Below are 20,536 nucleotides of genomic sequence, written 5' to 3'. Positions count from 1 at the left end.
GATAAACACAAAGGTGAAATAATAATGGCCAGGTTACAGAAACTGTATCCCTTTTCCTTGATAACACGTGAACCCGTAGTGGCGAACATTCCCAACATACTCAGCTGTAAATCAAACCCAGGTAATGTTCACACTGTTACTCTGAGGAGACTTTTCTAGTGAGGTCCTGCTGTAGATCACCTCACTTGTTAAATCTCATAACACCACCCATCATTAGTGGCAAATACCTTTTTTTTTTTAGTACTTTAAGTCCCCCTTTGCTCAGAAAAGTGTTTTGCTTCTCATTCCTTCAGCTGGAAGTTTGAGCTTCAGCCTGCAGGATGATGGATGTGAAGGGTTCGACACGGAAAATCCTGTTTTCACGTTCGTCTGCCAAAGACTTCCAGTGGAGACATCTTGTTACCAGCAGTTGAACTTTTGACATGGGATACTTACTTTTTCTAAGATTGTAAAGTTCTGTGAGGTAGAATGACATTTTATGGATTTAATAATTGTAATTTAAAATTATCACACAATTTGTCAAACTTGGCAGATTATTTTTTATCCCTTTTTAAAGAAATTGTTAGAGAGTAATGCATAACACGAGTGTATCCCCATCGCTGTCAGGAGCAAGAGGTTACAATTACCCATTGGGCTTTGCTTCCTCCCTAAGGTTAAACTGAGGGCTTAAAAGGTCTTAAGAACAATTTGTGCATAAGTTCACTTGCATGCAGGTAGAGGAGCAATAATACAATGCACAATGTCCTGAAAACCCTATTATGATGGCACAACAACATGAATGCACCCCACCAGAGACGAGCCCCTCTTCATCCAGCCTGCAACTTCTATTAATTCATATGCTGTAGGGAAAAATGCTACCAAGATTTAGTAATATATAGAGATATAATATAAAGAACAGAGATAGATAATAAAAATAACAAAGATGATATAAAGAACAGAGCAGTGTGTGGATTGGAGGACCGGGAGGTTTATGCAGTATCTGTGATAAGAAAGATGAACTGAAATGAGGACCTCCTGTTCACCTTTAGCCATCACAGCCGTGCGGACCAATAAGTCAGCTAATGGATCAAACATTCGGACTCCAGAAGTCAAGCTCACTGTGGCGGGAGTTTTTTTGTTGTTGGTTTTTTTTTTTAAGGCAAGGAGGTGATTGAGGAGTCTGAGTGGGAAGTGCTCAGGCTTTTCACCTGGCACCACAATGCAGCTGCCTCTGAGCAGAAAGGAACAAATGCTGTTGACCTTTTCCTGCTTTTAGCATTCCTGCGGCAACCAATCAGTCAGGAGATATGAAAACAAACGCACATGCATGAACATCTTCTCTGTGGCTTAAATTAAACGTGCGGGAGGATGTGACGGGGAGATTGTGTATTATTGGAGATTCTGGTTGTGTTATTCTTCAATGTGTAAACGTCACACCGCCTTTCTACTCATGTCCAGCTGATGAACGCTGTGGGCGCGAGCACTGGGACAAATATGGAAAAAAAGACACCGCAGACCACTGGTATGACTGCCTATTAAAATATTTGTGAACCCAACTAAGATTGAATTGACTGAACTTTCATTCAACCCTACTGGTGATGCCATCTTGACACTAAACTTCCACCTTTACAACAGTAACAGGTAGAGAGTCAATCCTGTGATTTCTGGAAGAAATTAAGACTGAAAACACACAAGCAGTCCAGTAAAAAAGAAAAAATCTTTATTATTTTGTCTAGAAGAACAGGCTGTTTTGGAAGGAGGTGTGGGAGAAATATTGGAGAGGTAAAAGCAGCTGAGGAAGAGGGCGGAGTCAAATAGACCAGAGGTTGGGGCTAAAACCTGGGTGTCTGCAGTTACGCCAGGGCTCCCATCGGGTCCCAGGCAGGAAGTACAATGGGCTCTTGTTGCATCACGTCAAGGACCTCGGAGGAGAGGAACCTCTTGTCTACCACCACCTCGTACACGTACTCAGAGAACCAATCATCCGTCATGATCAGGTAACCTACAGAGACAGACACAAAATACCACCAATCACAATAGTTTATCTCCCAAAATGTATTAATACAGAATAGGAATACATAAAATCACAATTGCAAATCAAATGCAACCTAGGATAAATCCTGAGATTAAAAAAAGGAAATAAAGAGGGCACAACATACTAAAAAAGGTATTAAATACAATTGGAAGTCCGCCTTGGTTAAAATTTAATTTCTATACAGTCAAGGAAAATCTATTAGAGTATATATGTAACAGACCAAGGCATAAAAAAAAAAAATTAAAAAATGAGAATTTTTTTTTGTCAAATAACTCCTAATGTTTTGTCTCCAGTTTTTGTGTTTTCTGAAAAACTTGCAAAAATGACAGGTGATTATTTTAAGAAGGTGACGATATATTGTTCACAATGTATGCATGTATAGATAAAATGAGGAATTTGTCAGTGAAAAAATAAGTATATTTTGGGCAGAAAAGAGGAAGTTAACCTATAAATTCATGAGTAGAAAAGGGTTTACTTGGACTTGTAAATCAGTTTATTTTAGTTTTAAAAATTCATTTTGTGATTGACTTGTATGAAATAAACATGTATAAATCAATCTTTTCTGATAGTCCATGATTTAGCTTGTGTTTAGGTTTGGCACCACTTTGTGGGCATTATATTGATGCTTGGAGGGTTTTGTTTTGTTTTGTCCCTTTACTGTTCTGGTCACATAGAACATATCTGTTCACAATTAAGATCAAGAATGTGTGTAATTTTAGTTCATTCGTTACGGAAGAGTGGAGTTTCAACCGTATCGTGCTGAAACATTTGTAGGGTTTTTGTTCTGTGGGAGTGGTCCTCCATTGTCTTCACTAAAATAGCAGGATTTGAAGAAAGAGGACAAAGTCAGTCAGTCAGTTTTAAGTCAAATCACAACAGATCCTTAAGGGAGAAAAATAGTTGATTTAAAAAGGGGATTTAACTGATTATAGTTACTCGTCTTTCACTGACGGGAGAAGCAGGGAGCCCTATTAATAAAATATATACGTACGTTTGAAATGCTTATGTGCCTTTTATCACTAAAAGTCTGTTTTTTCAACTGGCAGAGGTGCGGAAGGCAGTTCACACTCCTCTGCCCAAGAGTCATGCAGCAATTCTGCTATCACTTTGAACGGCCACCCTGACATAACTCAACAATGACTCTTCTCACCCTGTGTGTGTGAGAGAGAGAGAGAGAGAGAGAGAGAGAGAGAGAGAGAGAGAGGGGGCAATACAAGGTCAGAGTGACCCATTCTGAGCTGGATACAAAAACTGAACATGAACCCAGAAATGTTGGGATAACCTGAACTAATCTTGGATGAGGATGTGCCACCAAGCTCAATTCATTTTTAAAATAATAATAAATCGTTTCTCATTCTGAGTGTGTGTGATTCTTTTATGTACAGTAAATAACATGCAATGATCGCTACAGGAAACCAAAGTATCTAAAAAAAACAACAAAACAGTCCAGACACATTAGGATCTTTTAGTCCATCAATTCTTTTCCCTACCTCACACATTTAGTGTCCCGCTGTTCAGCGAAATTATCAAAGGTGCCCGCTACAAGCCACAGGTCAGAACAACTTATGGTGTGGCCAGTACGCGCTGTGTGTGTGGGTTCTTGCATGTACGCATCTAGGTTGGCATGTTGCCTGGTCCTCAATGCAGCATTCGTGTCTGCGTTGAGGTGGACTTCTTAAAACCAGCATGTTGGTGTTGGTGTGTGTGTGTGTGTCAGATGAACGTCATGTACAGTAAACTAGACTATGGAGCAGCCATCTTGCTTTTTCCAATGGCAGAGGTGATGAACAGAGCACATGTTGCAGCCACGATATCCTTTCATAGAAAAGAGCGACACTGCTCCCTGAATCACTTCTGTCCACCAACAAGAAAATCCTTCCATCCATCTCATCAGCCTCATCATAGTGTAGGTGATAATGAGGAACTGCCTTTCAAACACGCACACACAGATGTAATGGTGTCTCACAGCAAAAGTGTCCAAAAATCATCAGGCTACAAACACTGAAATGTGTTATGGACGAGCAGTGAACTGACGCACCAGCTGGCATTAAAAATCCCCTCCTTCAAATTTCATAGTTTAAATGCAAATTTAGCCACCCTCCCAGTGAGTACCACCTGATGACAAATCATGCCAGAGTCCAAGGCACTTCACAAACGATCACTGGCTAACGAACACGACACACATTACGTAATTAGACAATCAACAAGTGACCTGATTTTCTGCATAAGTGCTGGGTTTTAATGATGACATGACTATTTTCACATTGTTAAACACCCTCATTGTCGCTTGCAACTAATTGATTTTTTTGGGGGGGGTTCGACAAGTTTGGAACCAGGTCCCACCCCTAAGTCCAGGTCAGGTTCTGGCCCCATCTAACCGAAACCTCCAGTGTAGCCAAACATTTGCAGAGGATAAAAGAATAAGCAGCTGTGACGGAGTTTCAAGATGGAGGCTGGAAGGTGAAACCTCTCCTGAGAGACTTCTTCAGGGTGAAGGACAAGTTTATCCAAACTACATGACTAGCATCTTCTGACATCCTTCCAAAATCATCTCTACATGTTTTTTGCAAACCCATTCTACCTGAACTCTCCAGTTTCCACTTGATCCCTCATCTTTCTCATGCAGGCTCTAATCTCTCATTTTCTCCCTCAGCCTTTATCAACAATCAAAGCCCCGGATCCCCATCTGAACTCCGCTTCACTCAAACTTTTGCTCTCACAAACTTTATTAATTTGGCTGTGGACAGGCTGGGTGCCCCGGCCCCACTCATCAGATGGTGTTTATGGAATAAGATACGCGTGAAGAACATTTGATTTTGGTGAGGAGTTTTCACATGTTTTCCTAACAGCCACTACGATTTGTGGGTTCAGGCAAATATTGTGAGAATGTGCGTGTCCTTTCGTATGTGTATACACACTACACTGTGTGTGTGTGTGTTGCCAGACGATCCATGACTGACCTGAAATACTCTCCTATAATTTGCAGTGGAATGTCAAGTCCAGAGATGGAGAGGAGAGGAAGAAGGGGTCAGGGGAAGATGAAAAACAGAGATGAAAGGATAGAGGGAATAACAACAGCAGACAGTAAAGTCTGGTGCAGTGGTGTGAGCGGCCTGTCGCGGTGTGTGAGGCCTATTGCATAAAGATCTGCTGACCTTAGTTTAGGGAGGGACTAAATTTAGGTTAATTCCAACTGACGATCAGATCTTAATCCCAGACTGGACAAAAAAATGATCACATCAATCAATTCAAAGACAACTGGTTCACATATGAACACTTAATAGGAATTTAGGAATGTAATAGGGGTCGGACTGTAAGCATAAGCTTCATATCAAACACAAACACATTTCAATCACACAATCACATTATTTTCTCTGCCTGTGACTTTGACCGCTTCCGTTGTGGCTTTTTTACTTGCAAAGTGTTTTTTTTTTTGGGGGGGGGGGGGGGGTGTATCGTGTTGTTTTTCTCCACCACAAACTCAAATGCTTTGTCTGCCGTGCTTGCTGCCCATCAGTGACCTAACTCCTCCAACCCTTTGTCCTACTGAATTGTAAATGCACACTCTATTTTTAGACCTTCCAATATATTTTATGTAGAGTGGATTGACAAACCCAGGTTCATTCTGAATAAAAAGTACGAAAAAAGGAATATTGGCACTGTAGAACACATAACTCTGCCATGGCCAATGTTAGAAACAAAGTATTTCCATACTGTTAAACCAGATAATCAAAATGTAATGGCTTCTTCTTAGCTCATGCTTTAAAAACATGAATTAACCTGAGGAAATTTAAAAGTCAGTAGAAAAGTAAAACAGTAAAAATGTAACTGTCCAGTTTGAAAATTCACAGTCAGTTATCTATAGTTATATGAAAGTTAAGCGTCAGCTCGTTCTGTAACATTTCTGTATATATTCTGTGTGAGTATACAAGTCACTGAGCACTAAAACCACATTAATCCTGCTGTACTTTCTTTATGAAACAGGACATAGCCAATTATAAGTTCATAAAGCAGCGAAAAGGAGGAGACTCGGTCTAATCCTGTTAATTCTAAAGACACACACAAGAAGATAGTGATTCATCTAGAGACAACGTGGGATGAAAAGGCTGTGAAAGAAAGACTGAGAGGTGGGATCATTGTGGTGCAAAATAAGTTTTTAGAAATGGGATGAAACACATTTTAAATGTCTGAGTTAAGCTCAGGTGGATGTTTACCTTTGTTCCCACGGTCGTCACCCCAGGAGTTTTCCACCCTCCATTTCTCATAGCCCTCTTTTCCATCCTGAGAGAGAAATCGAGGCGTCGATATCAGTGAGGCAACCAAGTGTCCTGATAGCTGAGTTTACTGCAGCTGATTAAGGCTGCATAAACATGTAGCACTGAGATGTAATAAAACCTTGGAAACTCAATGGCCTTTCTCCTGAGATGTTCTTACACACAAATTTACATAACACAGCAGGTTACAGACATGAAGCAAAGCCTGACGGCTTTTTGGAACTCCTCCCTGCCAACATCTATTGTGTACCTCTTGTAACTGGCAATCACCCAGGACTGCAAGACTTTAATACTGTAAGACTTACACAAGGAGCTACAAATAGCCTTTAGGCTTGGGTTCCTGTCTGACAAGCAAGACTATATTAGGGGTTACAAACATCCTGCATAGTATGTAAGAACAAATCTGTGCAGAAGTGTGTGTGTGTGTGTGTGTGTGTGTGTGCACCTTGTCTGTGACAGCAGTGAGGATCATTGCGTGGGTCATGAGAGAATCTCCGTATATCAGCCGCTCTGCCTTAGAAAGGTTCTTCACTGACACTCCAAACACCAGCTCATGGTTGAACCTGCACACAAGACACAAATCTGCATCAATCATCATGTAATGGTGACCTGATCTGGTTAATTTGGCTCTATAAATATTGATGATTTTATCATTTAAGTCAATAAATTGTAATTCTGAGGAGTAATTATTCACCTCCTCAAATCTGTATTTGGTCGAGGCAGGAGTTTAGTAGGTGTAAAGACTAAGGATTAAGATTCGGTCCAGCTCACCTTTTACTTTCGTGAACTTGACTTAAGCCTCAGCCTCATTCTAACTATAATCTACTGGCAGAAGAAAGCTCTGTCTGACAGATGAGCTTCAACAGAGATAATACCAGATATTTAGCACCATGCTGCTGGCTTGGTTCAGTGGGCAAATTTGAAGCTGGCGCCAGCATCTCAGACACAGATGCTGCTGCACCTGAAGGGCAAAGATGAGCAACTTTTCCCCCATGGAGAGACAGACGCCTCTCACTGAGGCAGATGAGGTCTGGTCCTGTCGTCTCGCTATACGAGACCGAAATATAATCTTGTCAAATGGAGATGGACTGGTTCACTGTCAAAATTGAGTTTCCAATCTTATTAGATGTGTTCAGTCAATGCAAACTTTTCTAAAACCCTTTCAGCATTATGTCTATTTGAAAAAAAAAGCCAACAAAAGTGTGGTGCTGAAATTAATTTGATCTGAAGCTTCTACCCACTAGTAGCACTATCGAGCAGTGTCTCACATTTGGTTCAATGAAAGTGGACATAATGATAAAATAATCACTATAAAATGTGCAAAAACAACACCACACTAGTCCTACAAGCTTTAAATGGAGCTGATACTCACACATTCATGTCATTAATTCCCAGCTTGCCATGGAAATGTTTCCCGACATCACAACCAAACCACACCGCCTACAAGAGAAACAGTAGCCATGTCCAGATCTGGAGTTCACACACGGGGTAAGAGTGGACAGCGCGTGTGTATTTCTGCATCTCAACTCACCTCTCCCTCCTTGATGGACTCCGCTGCAGCTTTTTTCAGCAACTGGATGGGCTGGTTGTTGTACAGAGTGCTGCGACCCCCAACCATGTTACCCAGGAACTCAACACTGTACAGCTTCCCATAGGGGTTCTGGGGTCGAGGGTCGTTCACGAGGCAGATCTGATGATAAAGATACACGCTTACTATCCAAAACTGAGTTTCAACATAGTAATGAAGAAAAGCAAACCAGAAAGAACCCACATACTTTGTCCTGGATGTTGTATAGTGGTTTGACGTGCTCCCTGTAGAACTCCTGCGGGGTGAGAGGCCCCATACGGTGGAAGTTTTTGTCCTTGTCCCTGTATTCCCAACAGATGGTCTCCGGAGGGCTGCCTAGACAAACACTGGCCACCCGGAACACCTGTGTGGCACAGTTGATTGGGATTTAAAAGGAAATGCAACAAATATTGCTTTCAAGTAAAAAAACAAAACAAAAACAAAACTGTTAAACTAAAATGTAGCATTCAAATTTAGACTTCATTTGGAGCATCTCTCTGATATAAAAGACAAACATCTGTACAATTTTGCCTGCCATGGGACTGCAACAGGGACCTGCGAGTCAAAAGTAACACTCCTATCTGTATTTCTTGTCCTGTGAGAGTTTATCAGAGATGTTCAGGAATCCCTTGCCTACTAGTCAGCTAGTCATATTCCTAATGTGAACTCATTTGACAGCTAAAACTCAGAGTCGGACACTTCATGTACTCATCCATCGTAGCCTTGCCCTCTTCCACGCCATTCAACTTTCCCTCCAGTTTTCTTCCTCTCTCTCTAACACACCCCTCCTCATCATTTCCTTCCATTTCCCCATTTCCACCCCACACCCTTTCCCCCTCTCCTTCTGTGAGCGTCTTCCTGCAGCGCTCAAGTTCAGACTGAGTTCCTGTGGGCTAAATCGGATTGTTTGGACTGGGCCATCTGTTAATCTGGCCCTTCTAGCCTCTGATAGTCAGGAATTTCACCTCGCCCATCTACTGTCTCCTTTCTCTCCCAGGACACCGCAGTTGATTTCTCTAATGAATAGGACTGAAAAGGTGGATGCAAAATTGAAGGTGAAATATTGTTCATTGCTGGTGATAGAGTATTCTAAGAGTGTGCAGATGAACGATAATACAAAGTCTCACTGCTTAGATTATAGAGCTCACTATGGGATGCATTTCCTACTGGTATCCAGAAAAAAAAATGTGATTCCAGCTATCCCACGCTTAGCCAGCAAGTAATGAATGTCCCAACGTAGAGATGACATTCTTGCTTTCGGTATGCCAACAGTAAATTGTCTTAAACAAACAATCCCCTTCTTCAATATACAAGTCACAGAGATTCAAAAATACACACATGAGGCAAGTCAACAAAGGCAGCTGTAGACCCACCAAGTCCAAACCATTTCCCTCATAGTTCAGCTACAGTGTTTAGACTGCCATGTGGCTAAGACTACATGCCTAAGTGTCCATCTCTTTGTCTGGTCTGTTTTTGCCCAGATGCCCCACAACACCTTGACAAGACCGCCACCATCTTCTATTCTTTTTTTCTTTGTCTTTTTCTTCCACAAATGGTTAACCTTTCCATTCACTTTGAAGCTCTTTGTTCAGATGCCTGAAACACACAGTAAAGCTCTCCTTTAATAACCTTTGATGCCAGTTCTGCTGCAAACCTGCTCATCCTTCCCTGGTAAGGCACCTAAATAAAGTAGGTGACCATGAGACATCAGAGAATAAACACTCACTGTGACATCAAAGCAGGATCAATATTGAAGCCCCTGACACCTCAATGACAGATATACACACACCAGTGACAGGGAAGGAAGGAGAAGAAAAGGTGAGGTGAGGATAGATGGAGCCAACTGACAGAATGTATCTTTGGAAAAGGGAAGATGCTTCAAGGTGATTGTAGGAACCATCTATCAACAACAACCAATCAAATGGAGGAACTGACGTCTAGTTGAGGCCACAAAAAAAGCTGCGAGTGTTGTTCTTTGCTCTTCTTTCACAAGAAATACTCTCCAGTGCTGATATAACTGATTCTATAGAAGCATCTATGCTAACCTCTTCAGGAGCCACCGCTGTCTTCTTTCCCACCTAAACCACGTCCGTATCTCCTCAAAGAATGCCGTTTGGTCCAAAAACTGGAGGCGCAAACACAAACACCTACCCCGAAGCCTGACTAATGGACACCCACACAATCCTGTGAACGCAGCTGCCTCACGAGGGAAAGGGAAAAAGATAAAACATGTTTACATGCATAGTCTCACGCATGGAGGGAGGCATAATGCAGGTGTTTTTATTTCTTATAACCACATGTTTTATTCATGTTTAGATTCCATCTTCAAAAGCAATCAAATTCATATCCTTATAATTCAATAAATATTTCTGACTGAGTCACTTTAGATGTAATTAGAGTTTAAAGTGGTCTCTCACTCAGCTGATGCTAAAGTGACAACTCTTACGGGGATTTCTAACTGTTGTCAAGGAGCTGGACTCACGAGCGTAAGCAAATGACACCATGCAAACAGTTTGGGCAAAAATGAGTTCGGTTTTGATTAAATGTCCACATCTAGTAAACATGCAACCCATGTGATCATTGTTAAAAATCGGACAACGGTGTGAAGTCATTCCAGGATTGTGAGTGGATAACTCAGACCTGGTACGACTATCGTTCTGGGCCCCAACAATGACACACAACAACACATTAACCAGCCAGTAGATCTGAGGCCTGGCACGGATCATAAATTCCACTTGTCCGAAGAATCACTCTCCCTATGATCAGAGCCAAGACCAGAGCACCGCAAGAGGTTTCTGATTCCATGACGCAATGGAGCATGGAAGGGGTTACAGTTGTGAGAGAGATCATACCACATGTGTACATGTACACTTACCAATGAACATGTGCTTTAGTGTGCTTGTGTGTTTGGGTGTGTTGCCTACTTGTCTGTGTAAGTGAGAGTGAAAGAGCAGAAAACACACCAGACAGAGCACGAAAGAGGAAGAGTGGCATGGAAACTAAAAATAATCCTCTCTGCCTTAATAATGGAGTGTATGGACACGGTCACACAAATAGAGTGTTCACTTTGGCTGCAGGTGCAGGTTGACATTTTGATTGCAAAAATTTTACATAAATGTTACTAATTTCGTTTAACAAATGTGCTTGACCAGTGTTAAGTACAGCACATAAAGTCAGCCAATACAACTGGAAGTAGAAACGTTGAGCAAAGTTTCCTGTCATAGGGATGTGTGTCGAGCAGGCGTGATGAAGAACAGGGCACAATCCCAGCCACTATGTGGGCAAGATGGACAGCATCACATCCACACACACCAAAGTAGGACTGACGCAGCACTTTGATCCCGAGAAACATGCTCACATAGATGCAAATGAATGTGAACACCCAGAGGAAACCCTACTTTACAAGCCCAGGAGATTCTAAGAAAAAAAAACCCACACACACATCCAAATTTTTAATACCCAATAAACTGAAATGACTTCATGTAAATAAATCTATTTTACTAAAATGAACACGTGGATTAAATTTCAGAAATTTAATCTATTTGTGAAATTTAATCCACGTGTTCAACTGAACACTTTTAAAATGGATGTGGTGGTGCTGATGTGGTAGATACAAAGAGAAAGATGCTATCAGACTCTTTTTTCAAATATACAAAATTGTACATCCTTCAAGGAGATGGTATTTGAGGACCATCTGTTCAATTAATTGATGTCTCAGTTCCAAAATAACCAAATCACACTGCATGTTTTGTTTGATAAATCAGAAAAAAAGTCGAGGTAAAAGAAGCCCTGGCCCCTATATTGTGACTAAATTACTTAGTATGAACTCTTTTTTTGTTGTTGTTGTGAACAGACAGATGCCCAAAACCAAAGACATCAGTTGTATTCAGCTCACCATTTAAATATTGGTCATACTGCCAATAAGTTTCAGATATTTAAAAAACTAAAATAAGAAAATATTCAAAACTAAAAATCTCTTAAACCATGTTATTATTTTTGTGTAAGATTCCAAGTGATCTTTTGTGTAGTAGAATAAATGTCCTGCACTATCTATACTTAAGATCTGTTACTGTTGAGGTCACAGTCGAGTTAACAGTGTATGATGATTAAAACCTGTCATTTGATAGGTCAGTAATTTACTTTTTGTATTGATGTGGCGTCTGCTTATGTTCGATGACTTTTAAAAAGATGCTGGTCGAATTTATTTCTGATAATATCCTTGAACACGTCTCTCTCAGCTCGGTTCGTTCTTTTGACAGGACCGAATCCTCCATCACCACTGGCCGTGACGGCGAGCGTGTTTCACAATTCCACTTCCAGGTGGACAAACAAACACACTGACAACCATCAGGCCCCCACCCTGATGAGCAGCATGCCCAGAGCACGTCTGTTGCTGTTGTGAAACATGTGGCATTGTGACATACAAGCGACTGTTCAAACAAGCAGCTACTGTAGCTGGCAGCATAATACAACCAAACAGCAGACAACAAAGGCTGCTTCAACACACCCCTGTACTGTGTGTAAAAGTGTCAATGGGAGCCTGATTGAATGACTGGTCAGACACACACACAGGAAATGTGAATAAAGTGTCACATGAACAAGCCAACAATCTGCATGTTTGTTGTGCTCTAGTGCGTTTGTTCTGTAAAGCGTACAAAAGAAATAGACATAACCAGCATGACATCACCCATTGGTTTATAGGCTCAAGCTTTGAAGCCTCCAGTTTGAAAATAGACATATTTGGATGAAAGGGTGGGGATGTGTAGAACCTCTACTCTGTGACAGGGCTGTTGTGGGAACTTACCATGTGTTGTACTCTAAATGGGGCTGTAATTTACAAGATTAACATCATGATCTATTGATAACTAGTGAATGTTTGAGGGCCAAATTATGTGAGAAACAGGCTAATTTTCCAAAAGATTGTCATATAATCAGACTTGGTTTTGTTATCATTGGATACACCCCCTTTTGAACTCAGAGACAAGATAGCTACATTAGCTTCAATTCTCAGAAGCTACATCTGCTTCTTCGAAAGTCACATATGTGAACAGCTTCTTTTTCTTATTTTGGAGGCGTACCAGACTGTCAACAAGATCATTATCCTCACCTTTGTGACATCCGGGATTGTGCATGTGAATATGTAAACAAGGGATCCAATTTTAATTGTACACACGCACACGTTAATGTCAAACACACAGATATTAAAAGTTTTAAGAGTGTATAACAGATAATGTATTCGTAAAATAAATATTTATGGAGACTACATTATTATTTTTCAGAATATTTAAACCTAGTAAAGACTAAGTCAAGCCAATCACCGCTGTATCATCCTGAGCTAAACTTCAACACTGATGACTTGCTTGGCCTGCTCTCAGGTGTCCTCTCCTCCTGGCTCGACTGCCTCTCTCACTGAAGTATTATTTGATAGCCCCCTCTTCTGGTTAAAACAGAGCAGTGTTACAAAGTTGTGAGTGTCTTCACATTTTGTCATTTACTCAGAATGTGTCTGCATGTTGCATAATCTGATATACATATAGGGCTGTTGTGGGAACTTACCATGTGTTGTACTTGGTACCTTACCATGTGTTGGGTGAGGTTTGGTAAATAGTTAAGCCATTAGTGACAACTATGCACCCAATGAGAAGACAGTGGAGAGGTGATGGTAAATTCTGAATCAGGGCTGGTGAATCTTAAACATACGTAGATGCGCCCAAGTTTCATAGCTGTCTGTTCCAGGTCCAACCAAAAATCATTTAAAGGAAACATGTACGCGCCCTTTCAGACTCACCTCCTCTATCATGGTGTCCATCGCATCCGAGAGTTCAGCTTTAGTGGCGTCACTGGCCACCATGTTCCTCAGTCTTAGGCAGTACTCTCTCAGCTGCGAGACACAGTGAGACAAAACCCCATGAAGTGAACAGTTTACTGGAGGAGGCCTGAAGCGCGCTTCAGTCAGTCAGCATTAATGCACCTTATGATTGAGGATGTCATTCATTCTACGTGAGGCCTCTGAGCTGTGGGACTCTGGAAAGCATTTCTTTGGAATGACACCATACTTTTCTGAGGAGAGGGGGGAAAAAAAAAACGCTTTTAAAAACATTTGAACTGCAACAATTAATCAATTGAATAAGAATGAAATTAAATACGAAGAAGAAATATTAATCACCAACCAGACATAAAACATTCGATTATCTTTTCTTAAGCAAAAATGTCAAACAATTATAACTGAACACCTAGAAAATTAAGTCTTGTCGTTTCACACCATTGAATGAACAAGAGAGGCAGTTTGAATATGTCACTTTGAGCTCTGGGAACTTGTAATGCCCTTTACATCAGATTTTCTTATGTTGCTTTTTTTTCTTCAAAAACATTGATCACTGTGACCATGCATGAAGATTGGAAACTAACCAATGAGGTTGACCAGCATGTCCCACTGTCCTCCATCGTTGGTTGGATTAGAGAGCAGGAACTGGACCAGGCGTCCGTCCACTGGCTCCTTCCTCTGTGCCGTCTCCACACAGGCCTGGAGGAAGTAGTAGCAACGCTCCACCTAAACAAACAGAGGTGATATGATGGGGGGGTAAATATTAGATATGTGAGGGCAGACTTAAGTCAGACATTTCAATGAATTTGGATAATGAAGATTTAATTTAATTGACATCAAATAACTTCAAGTGTAAGGTTATTACCAAACAAACTTTAGATTGATGAATGATAATGGAGACTGCATCATGCAGCCTTGTGAGCTACAGCTAGCTCAAATAACACAAAAACTGCTGTTAAAGCACAAAGTTCTAGTCTCTTTTTGATGGCCAGCAGTCCATTTTTCCTCATGAAGATTTGAAACTACACTTCTGGTGTAATGTAATAACGCGCCAGCTCAGGAGGGGACCAGGATATTTATAGAGCTCGACATTTACAGCTTCTTGTAATAAAGGTTCTAAACAAGAAGTGTTATTTCATAGCTGGCACTCACCACAAAGAAAAGTGCATTGACTATGGAACCAACACTTATGTAAACATATGAAAGAAAGAGACGCCAGGCCAGAGAGATGAAAACGTTTAGCGGGGTGCTACTGTGACGTTGAAGAGCACTGATCACAACACACAAAAGAGGGTCTTAGTTGGACAATGACTGTATGGGTGTAGGGCGCCACAAATAACAGTGGGCCAGTGCACATGTGTACACACACACACACACTGAGTGTTCTAACTGACAAACAACCATTTGCCGGACCAATAATAAATAAAATTGAGAATAATAATTCAAAATTTGAACCAGTAATAACACTGTGCATCAAAGGTTTGCAAATTATGAAAAGAATGGAATTCTTACCTTGTCCCAGAAAAAGAGATAGGACTGACTAAACTCAAACTCCTCTATGTTAAACCTCTTCATGAAGGGAAGTCGCATGACGTTGAGGCACGAGAAGATCCAACATCTCCCTGGTAAGAAAAAAAACATCTGTTAGAACTTTAAAGTAAAGTACCTTTGAAGATGCATCAGTGGGGATTCTTGTGCCTTATTTTTAGTTGCGCTGATGATCAGCAAGTCAGAACTCAAACTCCCACCTCTGGACTTAAACTTAAGACTTTAGTCTATATTGGAGGCTTGAGACTAAACTTCACAACCAACAGTGTATCAGCCAGCAGCCCAGTTCATCAAGGCTGTGAGACGGTAGGTCCACTAAGCCCTATGTCTCAGCTCGAAGAGAGCACACCTGATCGTGCCGTGTGGCAACATTACGATGTAGAGGCGCTGCCTTAACATTCAACAGCCACTCTGGGCTCAAGAACATTACAATGCATTCAATATTTCATCTGAATCAATGCTGCATCACATTACATTCACTTAAAACTGAACCATAAGCTGTAAAGCAGGTTGGAAAAATGCAGCAAAAAAATGTGGTAGGACTTCTTCCCGTAATTAGAGTGAAAAACTGTCTACAAAACATGTTTATTTTGTACTTTAAAAAAAAAAAAGGTTTAATATCAGAATATTCCTGTCCATGTTTATATCACCAGTAGCCACTGTAAGCAAGCATTTCTTGCCAAGGAAATTCATGTCTTCCATAGGTGCAGTAAATCAAAATGCTGGATAAAAGCCATGATCATTACGCACAAGTGTTGGTCATGATGGGGTCACAGAAAGTTCATGACACAAACTACTCAAACTACTTAACAATAACATTCTGTGAGCAGAACTTTTGATGGGATTTCTTTCATTAGCACACCCACACCAGCATAGTAAATCAGATGGTGCTCGCTTCTTTTAAAATTTCAATGATGAGCAATTTCCTCTGGCATGCTTGAACACAACACTAAAAAGAACAGATGAACTCTGATTGACAGTCGGGATGATCACTCTGAGGGATCACAACGTTAGTGTTCTTTATGCATGCAACATAGTTCCGCACAAAAATTTGAGCTTACATAGAACAGTAACTTTTCAAACCCCCAATTTAGTCCTACAGACAGGAGGCAAAATCTGATGATTGTTTGTTTTATGAGAAAAAGTAGAACATAGTAAATGGAGGTGTCACTTCATGTCTGTAAGGATTCTGTGTGGTTTCAGGAAGAAGTTGCAACTAATTAGCATTTTCAGTTTGTTCGGTTTGCTGTCAGACTGCAGCTTTGTACACCAAACACTGTTAACAAATGCTATGTGGTCAGAATAGAGAGGCTGCTGGGATTCCACAAGCACATCTTTAATGACACTACATGCACAACGCTGTTTTATTTGATCTTCCCGGCAACTTCAAACCTCAACTTCAACATTTCAGTTAAAGCTTTAAGAAATTTTCACCACATTTATGTGCAAACTATTTTCTTAACCAAATCACATTCAACTCTCAAAATTCTCACCATAGTGTCCACGTCTTTACACTACTGTCTTTGTAAAAAGGTCCTTTGATGGGTCAAAGTTGGGCTACCACACAGGATTTACACGTCTTTTAGCTCCCATTTATGTGCTTATAGCACAATTAAAAGTCCCTCTCTCAGCCACCGTTAATGACCAGAACAGAAATCTCTGCAGGCAATATGACAACACACAGGTGATGCAAAGGCTGGGCACAACGGTTAGGGAAGATAGCCGGGTCCACACAACACTGATTGGTGACTGCTGAGGAAGAAAATAAACGTTTTGTGACCTTAAAAACCATATTGACTCAACAATTGTGACATCCATAGAACAGATCTGTCTGGAAATCACTTTTGTATCAAGATTACATTAAATTACATTCTATTAAAATTTTTGAGGCATAATTAAGACAAATGCATGTTGTGAGACTATATGAACCATATCCAAATATATTTTCCAATCATTTTCACTCTGAATTTGTTGTTTTGCATATTGGAATTTACAGGAATGTTTCAAAGACACCTGTGTATGAGGACCCTGCAGACAGGACATCATTAAATGGGATGCATTTATTTTCCCTTAGTGCTTTGTGCTGAAAATAGTTCCCCCAAGGAGTAGGTAGTTTGTAGGAGTATGTTCACCCGCATCTGAAAGCTTGTTTGTCTTTCTATCTTAGATAGAAAATTTTCATTAAAACCTGATGAAAGAGTTTCCCATGGACCAAGGAAGAATTTTGAAGCATATGTATTCATAATAGTGAAATACTTTTGGAAATCTACTGCAAAGGTAACAGTTGTAGTTCTAAATGTTACAGTGCCACATTTTATTATCCTACCTGAGTTTTTCTGGTTTGTGATAGGCTTGCCCTCTGTGGGGATGGAGTGCTGGAAGATGTGTACAGTATCCTGGACAGTCTGCCGGTGCAGGCAAACCTCCAGCGGGTCAATGCAGGTTGACACATTCTGCGCCAACAAGTAGCGTGGCTCCCCCCGCAGCCGCTTAAGAAAGGTGGCTACCTTCTCCTGACTCAGACCTGGAGAGAAAGAGGAGGAGGAGGAAAAACAGTGGTTTAAGACTGACCTTCTTACAGGAAGGGAAGACTTCACAGCTAGACTGTGTTGTGCAGATTATATAAATATATGATAGATAGATAGATAGATAGATAGATAGATAGATAGATAGATAGATAGATAGAGATATGCAAATGAATGTGAACCCTCAGAGGAAACCCTACTTTACTAGCCCAGGAGATTCTAAGAAAACACACACACAAACACACACACACACACACACACACACACACCTAAGAGTAATAATGTCCGAATCCCATGACTCATCCGTGCACTTTAGCATACACACTTCCCGCTTAAGATCTGGTTTATGAGCACTCAGATGTCGCAATAATGGCTGGAAAATGCCAGATCAATAGCCATAAACCAACAGTGCATCCTTCATTCTATCCTACAGCTGTCTGGTACATATTTTCCCATAATCTACACAGAAACAATTATGGATTATAGGTGTGCTGAATATGCTAAAGACAATTACGATCAAGGATCTGATGAGGAATGAAAGACTTCCAGTAATTTGGCAAACTAAGATAAAATGAGGGATGAGTTTCTCTTAGAGTATCATTGCATCGTAAGTGGCTCTTGGAAACAAGAAGCTCCATGGGTGAGAGGAACACACCGGAAAGCCTCCTCCCAACGGACTTGCAAAGAAGTCGTGCGTGCGCGCGCACACACACACACACACACACACTTTAACAGAGTCAAACTGTTACTTGTGGGAGGATTGTAATTATTCTGTCAAATAATAGTGCGGAGCAACTAAATATGGAGAGGGACATTGACTATTCATGCATGCAGCCTGGAGTCCGACCCCTTTCCCTCAGCGGCATTCTGTTATTTTCCATTGACACAAAGCTGAAAAATCACTGAAGATTAGGACAGTGTCAAACTTCATTACCTCTCACATTAAGAGAGGAAAAGACAGAGGAGATGTCCATGGCAGGCTCGCGTGGAGTATAATGTTGACAAGACCCCGGAGATTAATTTTGGAGACTAGTGAGTACGGATGCACAGGAGGAGTGTTATGTCAAAGAAAATATAAGGGAAAGGCTGACCTTAACTAAAGGCTTTCTATGGAAAGGGGCCAAACACAGGCATCCAGGGTGACTTGCACATTTTCACATGGCTGGTCGTACAACTGGCTTTATACTAGTTAAGCACTTCATTATGCCCATCACTGTGGAGAGGGATGAACGACGGTTGGCATGAAGCCACTATTCAGGGACCAGCAACAACACACCAAGTCCTTATTTTGACTTGTATACACCACATAAAACGGGAGGGAAAGTTGCTCAGGTTAGAGGAAACACAAACTATCTGACCAAAGGCAAAAGTTTTGCCGAACTAACAGCATTAGGTGTTACGAAACCTGGAATTCACAGTGAAATCGAAACTGAATTAACTTTGACCTATCGCTTTAAGTTCATTTAAAAACGGACATATGAGCTTAATTACCGTTCCAGCTGCCTCAGAACCACAGTCAAATTAGTGATTTATCACCCTTTATTTACAGTATCGGACAGGTTCTAGCATGTCCATTCTTGACTAGCCACTGTAGCTATTCCGGCTAACGTTTTCAGTTCCTGCGGCAGACAAGAGCCTTGACCCCGGGAGTGGAGGTGTGATAGCTACGACTCTCTGGTACCGGGATGTCGGTAACACGCTGACAGTCGATTCACACAAGCTGACAAACGAGCAGCTAAAACCAAAGCAGTCACGCTACATGAGGAAGCAGGTGCTAGCAAAGAGTGCTAAGTTAGCTTATTAGCTCCCTCAGCTGTCATCCTGTAGCTGTCAAATACAGACTGCAGCCAGCCTTCCGGCGACACGGCCCACTGTAACTGAAACAGGAGAAAGTGGCATCCAACCTACCAGTTTCCATGTTTCCGAGAAGCTTGAAGAGCGTAATCAGTTTTCCTTAAAAGTCACCGGCTCTTTGTTTATCTCATTCGCCGACAGTCACTCCTGTGTGAACGCAGGGTGCGCTCGTTTATCGACACGTCCTGTCTTTGACGTGGCGGCTGGGCGGAGTTGGGAATATACACATGAGGGCATAGTCTACATAGGACCATCCATTTCACCCCAAACATCAAACTAATGAGTTATTTACTTTCAACAAATGATTCTCTGTAACCAAAAAGGAAGGGTACTATTATTTTTGTTGTTATGGAGAATGTCAAATGTTCCAGGTTTTCTCAATGAACAAAAATTTGTTGAATGTCTCTGCAGGAGAAAGCCAAGATATGTCAGGATTAACTGACCATTCTATTTTTAACCCTTTTTGGTTTTGTATTTCCATTTCTTCCTAGCACATGATTTGTTGTTGTTTGTTTGTTAGAGGGAATGAATTGTTGTCGTCAGACCTTAGTGGTTAACAAACTTTATTTTCTGCACTTTTTAATTCCCCTATAATTCCATCTGTCATAAGGGTGAAAGAGGGAGGACACAGCTGAACTAAACGAGCGCGCCCAAAGTAAAATGCAACAGAGTAATCGCGCAGAAAACATCCGGCAATTGTTTACAAAATAAAAGCATTCTTTGCAAAAACAGTTTTCTTCAGTTGTGTGATTCAGAGTTCCAGTGCCATCAAATAGTAGAGACGATCCGAGTCTAACAATCCCCGTCACGCTGGTGTGTTATTTTTTTTTTTCATTGAGAAGCTGTTTTTATTTTGAAGGCTCAAGGATATTGAGTTAATGGTCATTTCTAACCGTCTTCCTGTCCCTGTTGGCTGTGTGTGTGATGTTA

At 41.0% G+C, this 20,536-nt stretch overlaps 1 protein-coding gene across 1 annotated transcript; it reads right to left on the bottom strand.

The window, feature by feature from the left end:
- Window positions 1–1,677: 1,677 nt before the first annotated feature.
- Window positions 1,678–19,815, bottom strand: blmh (bleomycin hydrolase). Its single transcript, XM_086215850.1, has 12 exons — window positions 19,661–19,815; window positions 17,554–17,751; window positions 15,192–15,301; window positions 14,264–14,405; window positions 13,827–13,915; window positions 13,644–13,736; window positions 8,064–8,219; window positions 7,820–7,978; window positions 7,661–7,728; window positions 6,734–6,851; window positions 6,229–6,295; window positions 1,678–1,981 (listed from the first exon to the last, which is right to left on the bottom strand). Exons 1-12 carry the CDS (start codon window positions 19,668–19,670, stop codon window positions 1,833–1,835), a joined length of 1,359 nt encoding a protein of 452 aa, XP_086071976.1. The 5' UTR covers window positions 19,671–19,815; the 3' UTR covers window positions 1,678–1,832.
- Window positions 19,816–20,536: the final 721 nt, after the last annotated feature.

The sequence above is a fragment of the Aulostomus chinensis genome, chromosome 10, assembly GCF_037954235.1.
Source record: "Aulostomus chinensis isolate RoL2024-O1b breed Wild chromosome 10, RoL_Achi_v1.0, whole genome shotgun sequence".
Lineage (NCBI taxonomy): Eukaryota > Metazoa > Chordata > Actinopteri > Syngnathiformes > Aulostomidae > Aulostomus > Aulostomus chinensis.
The sequence above is the reverse complement of the archived record's forward strand: the minus strand, read 5'-3'. Positions and strand labels throughout refer to the sequence as shown.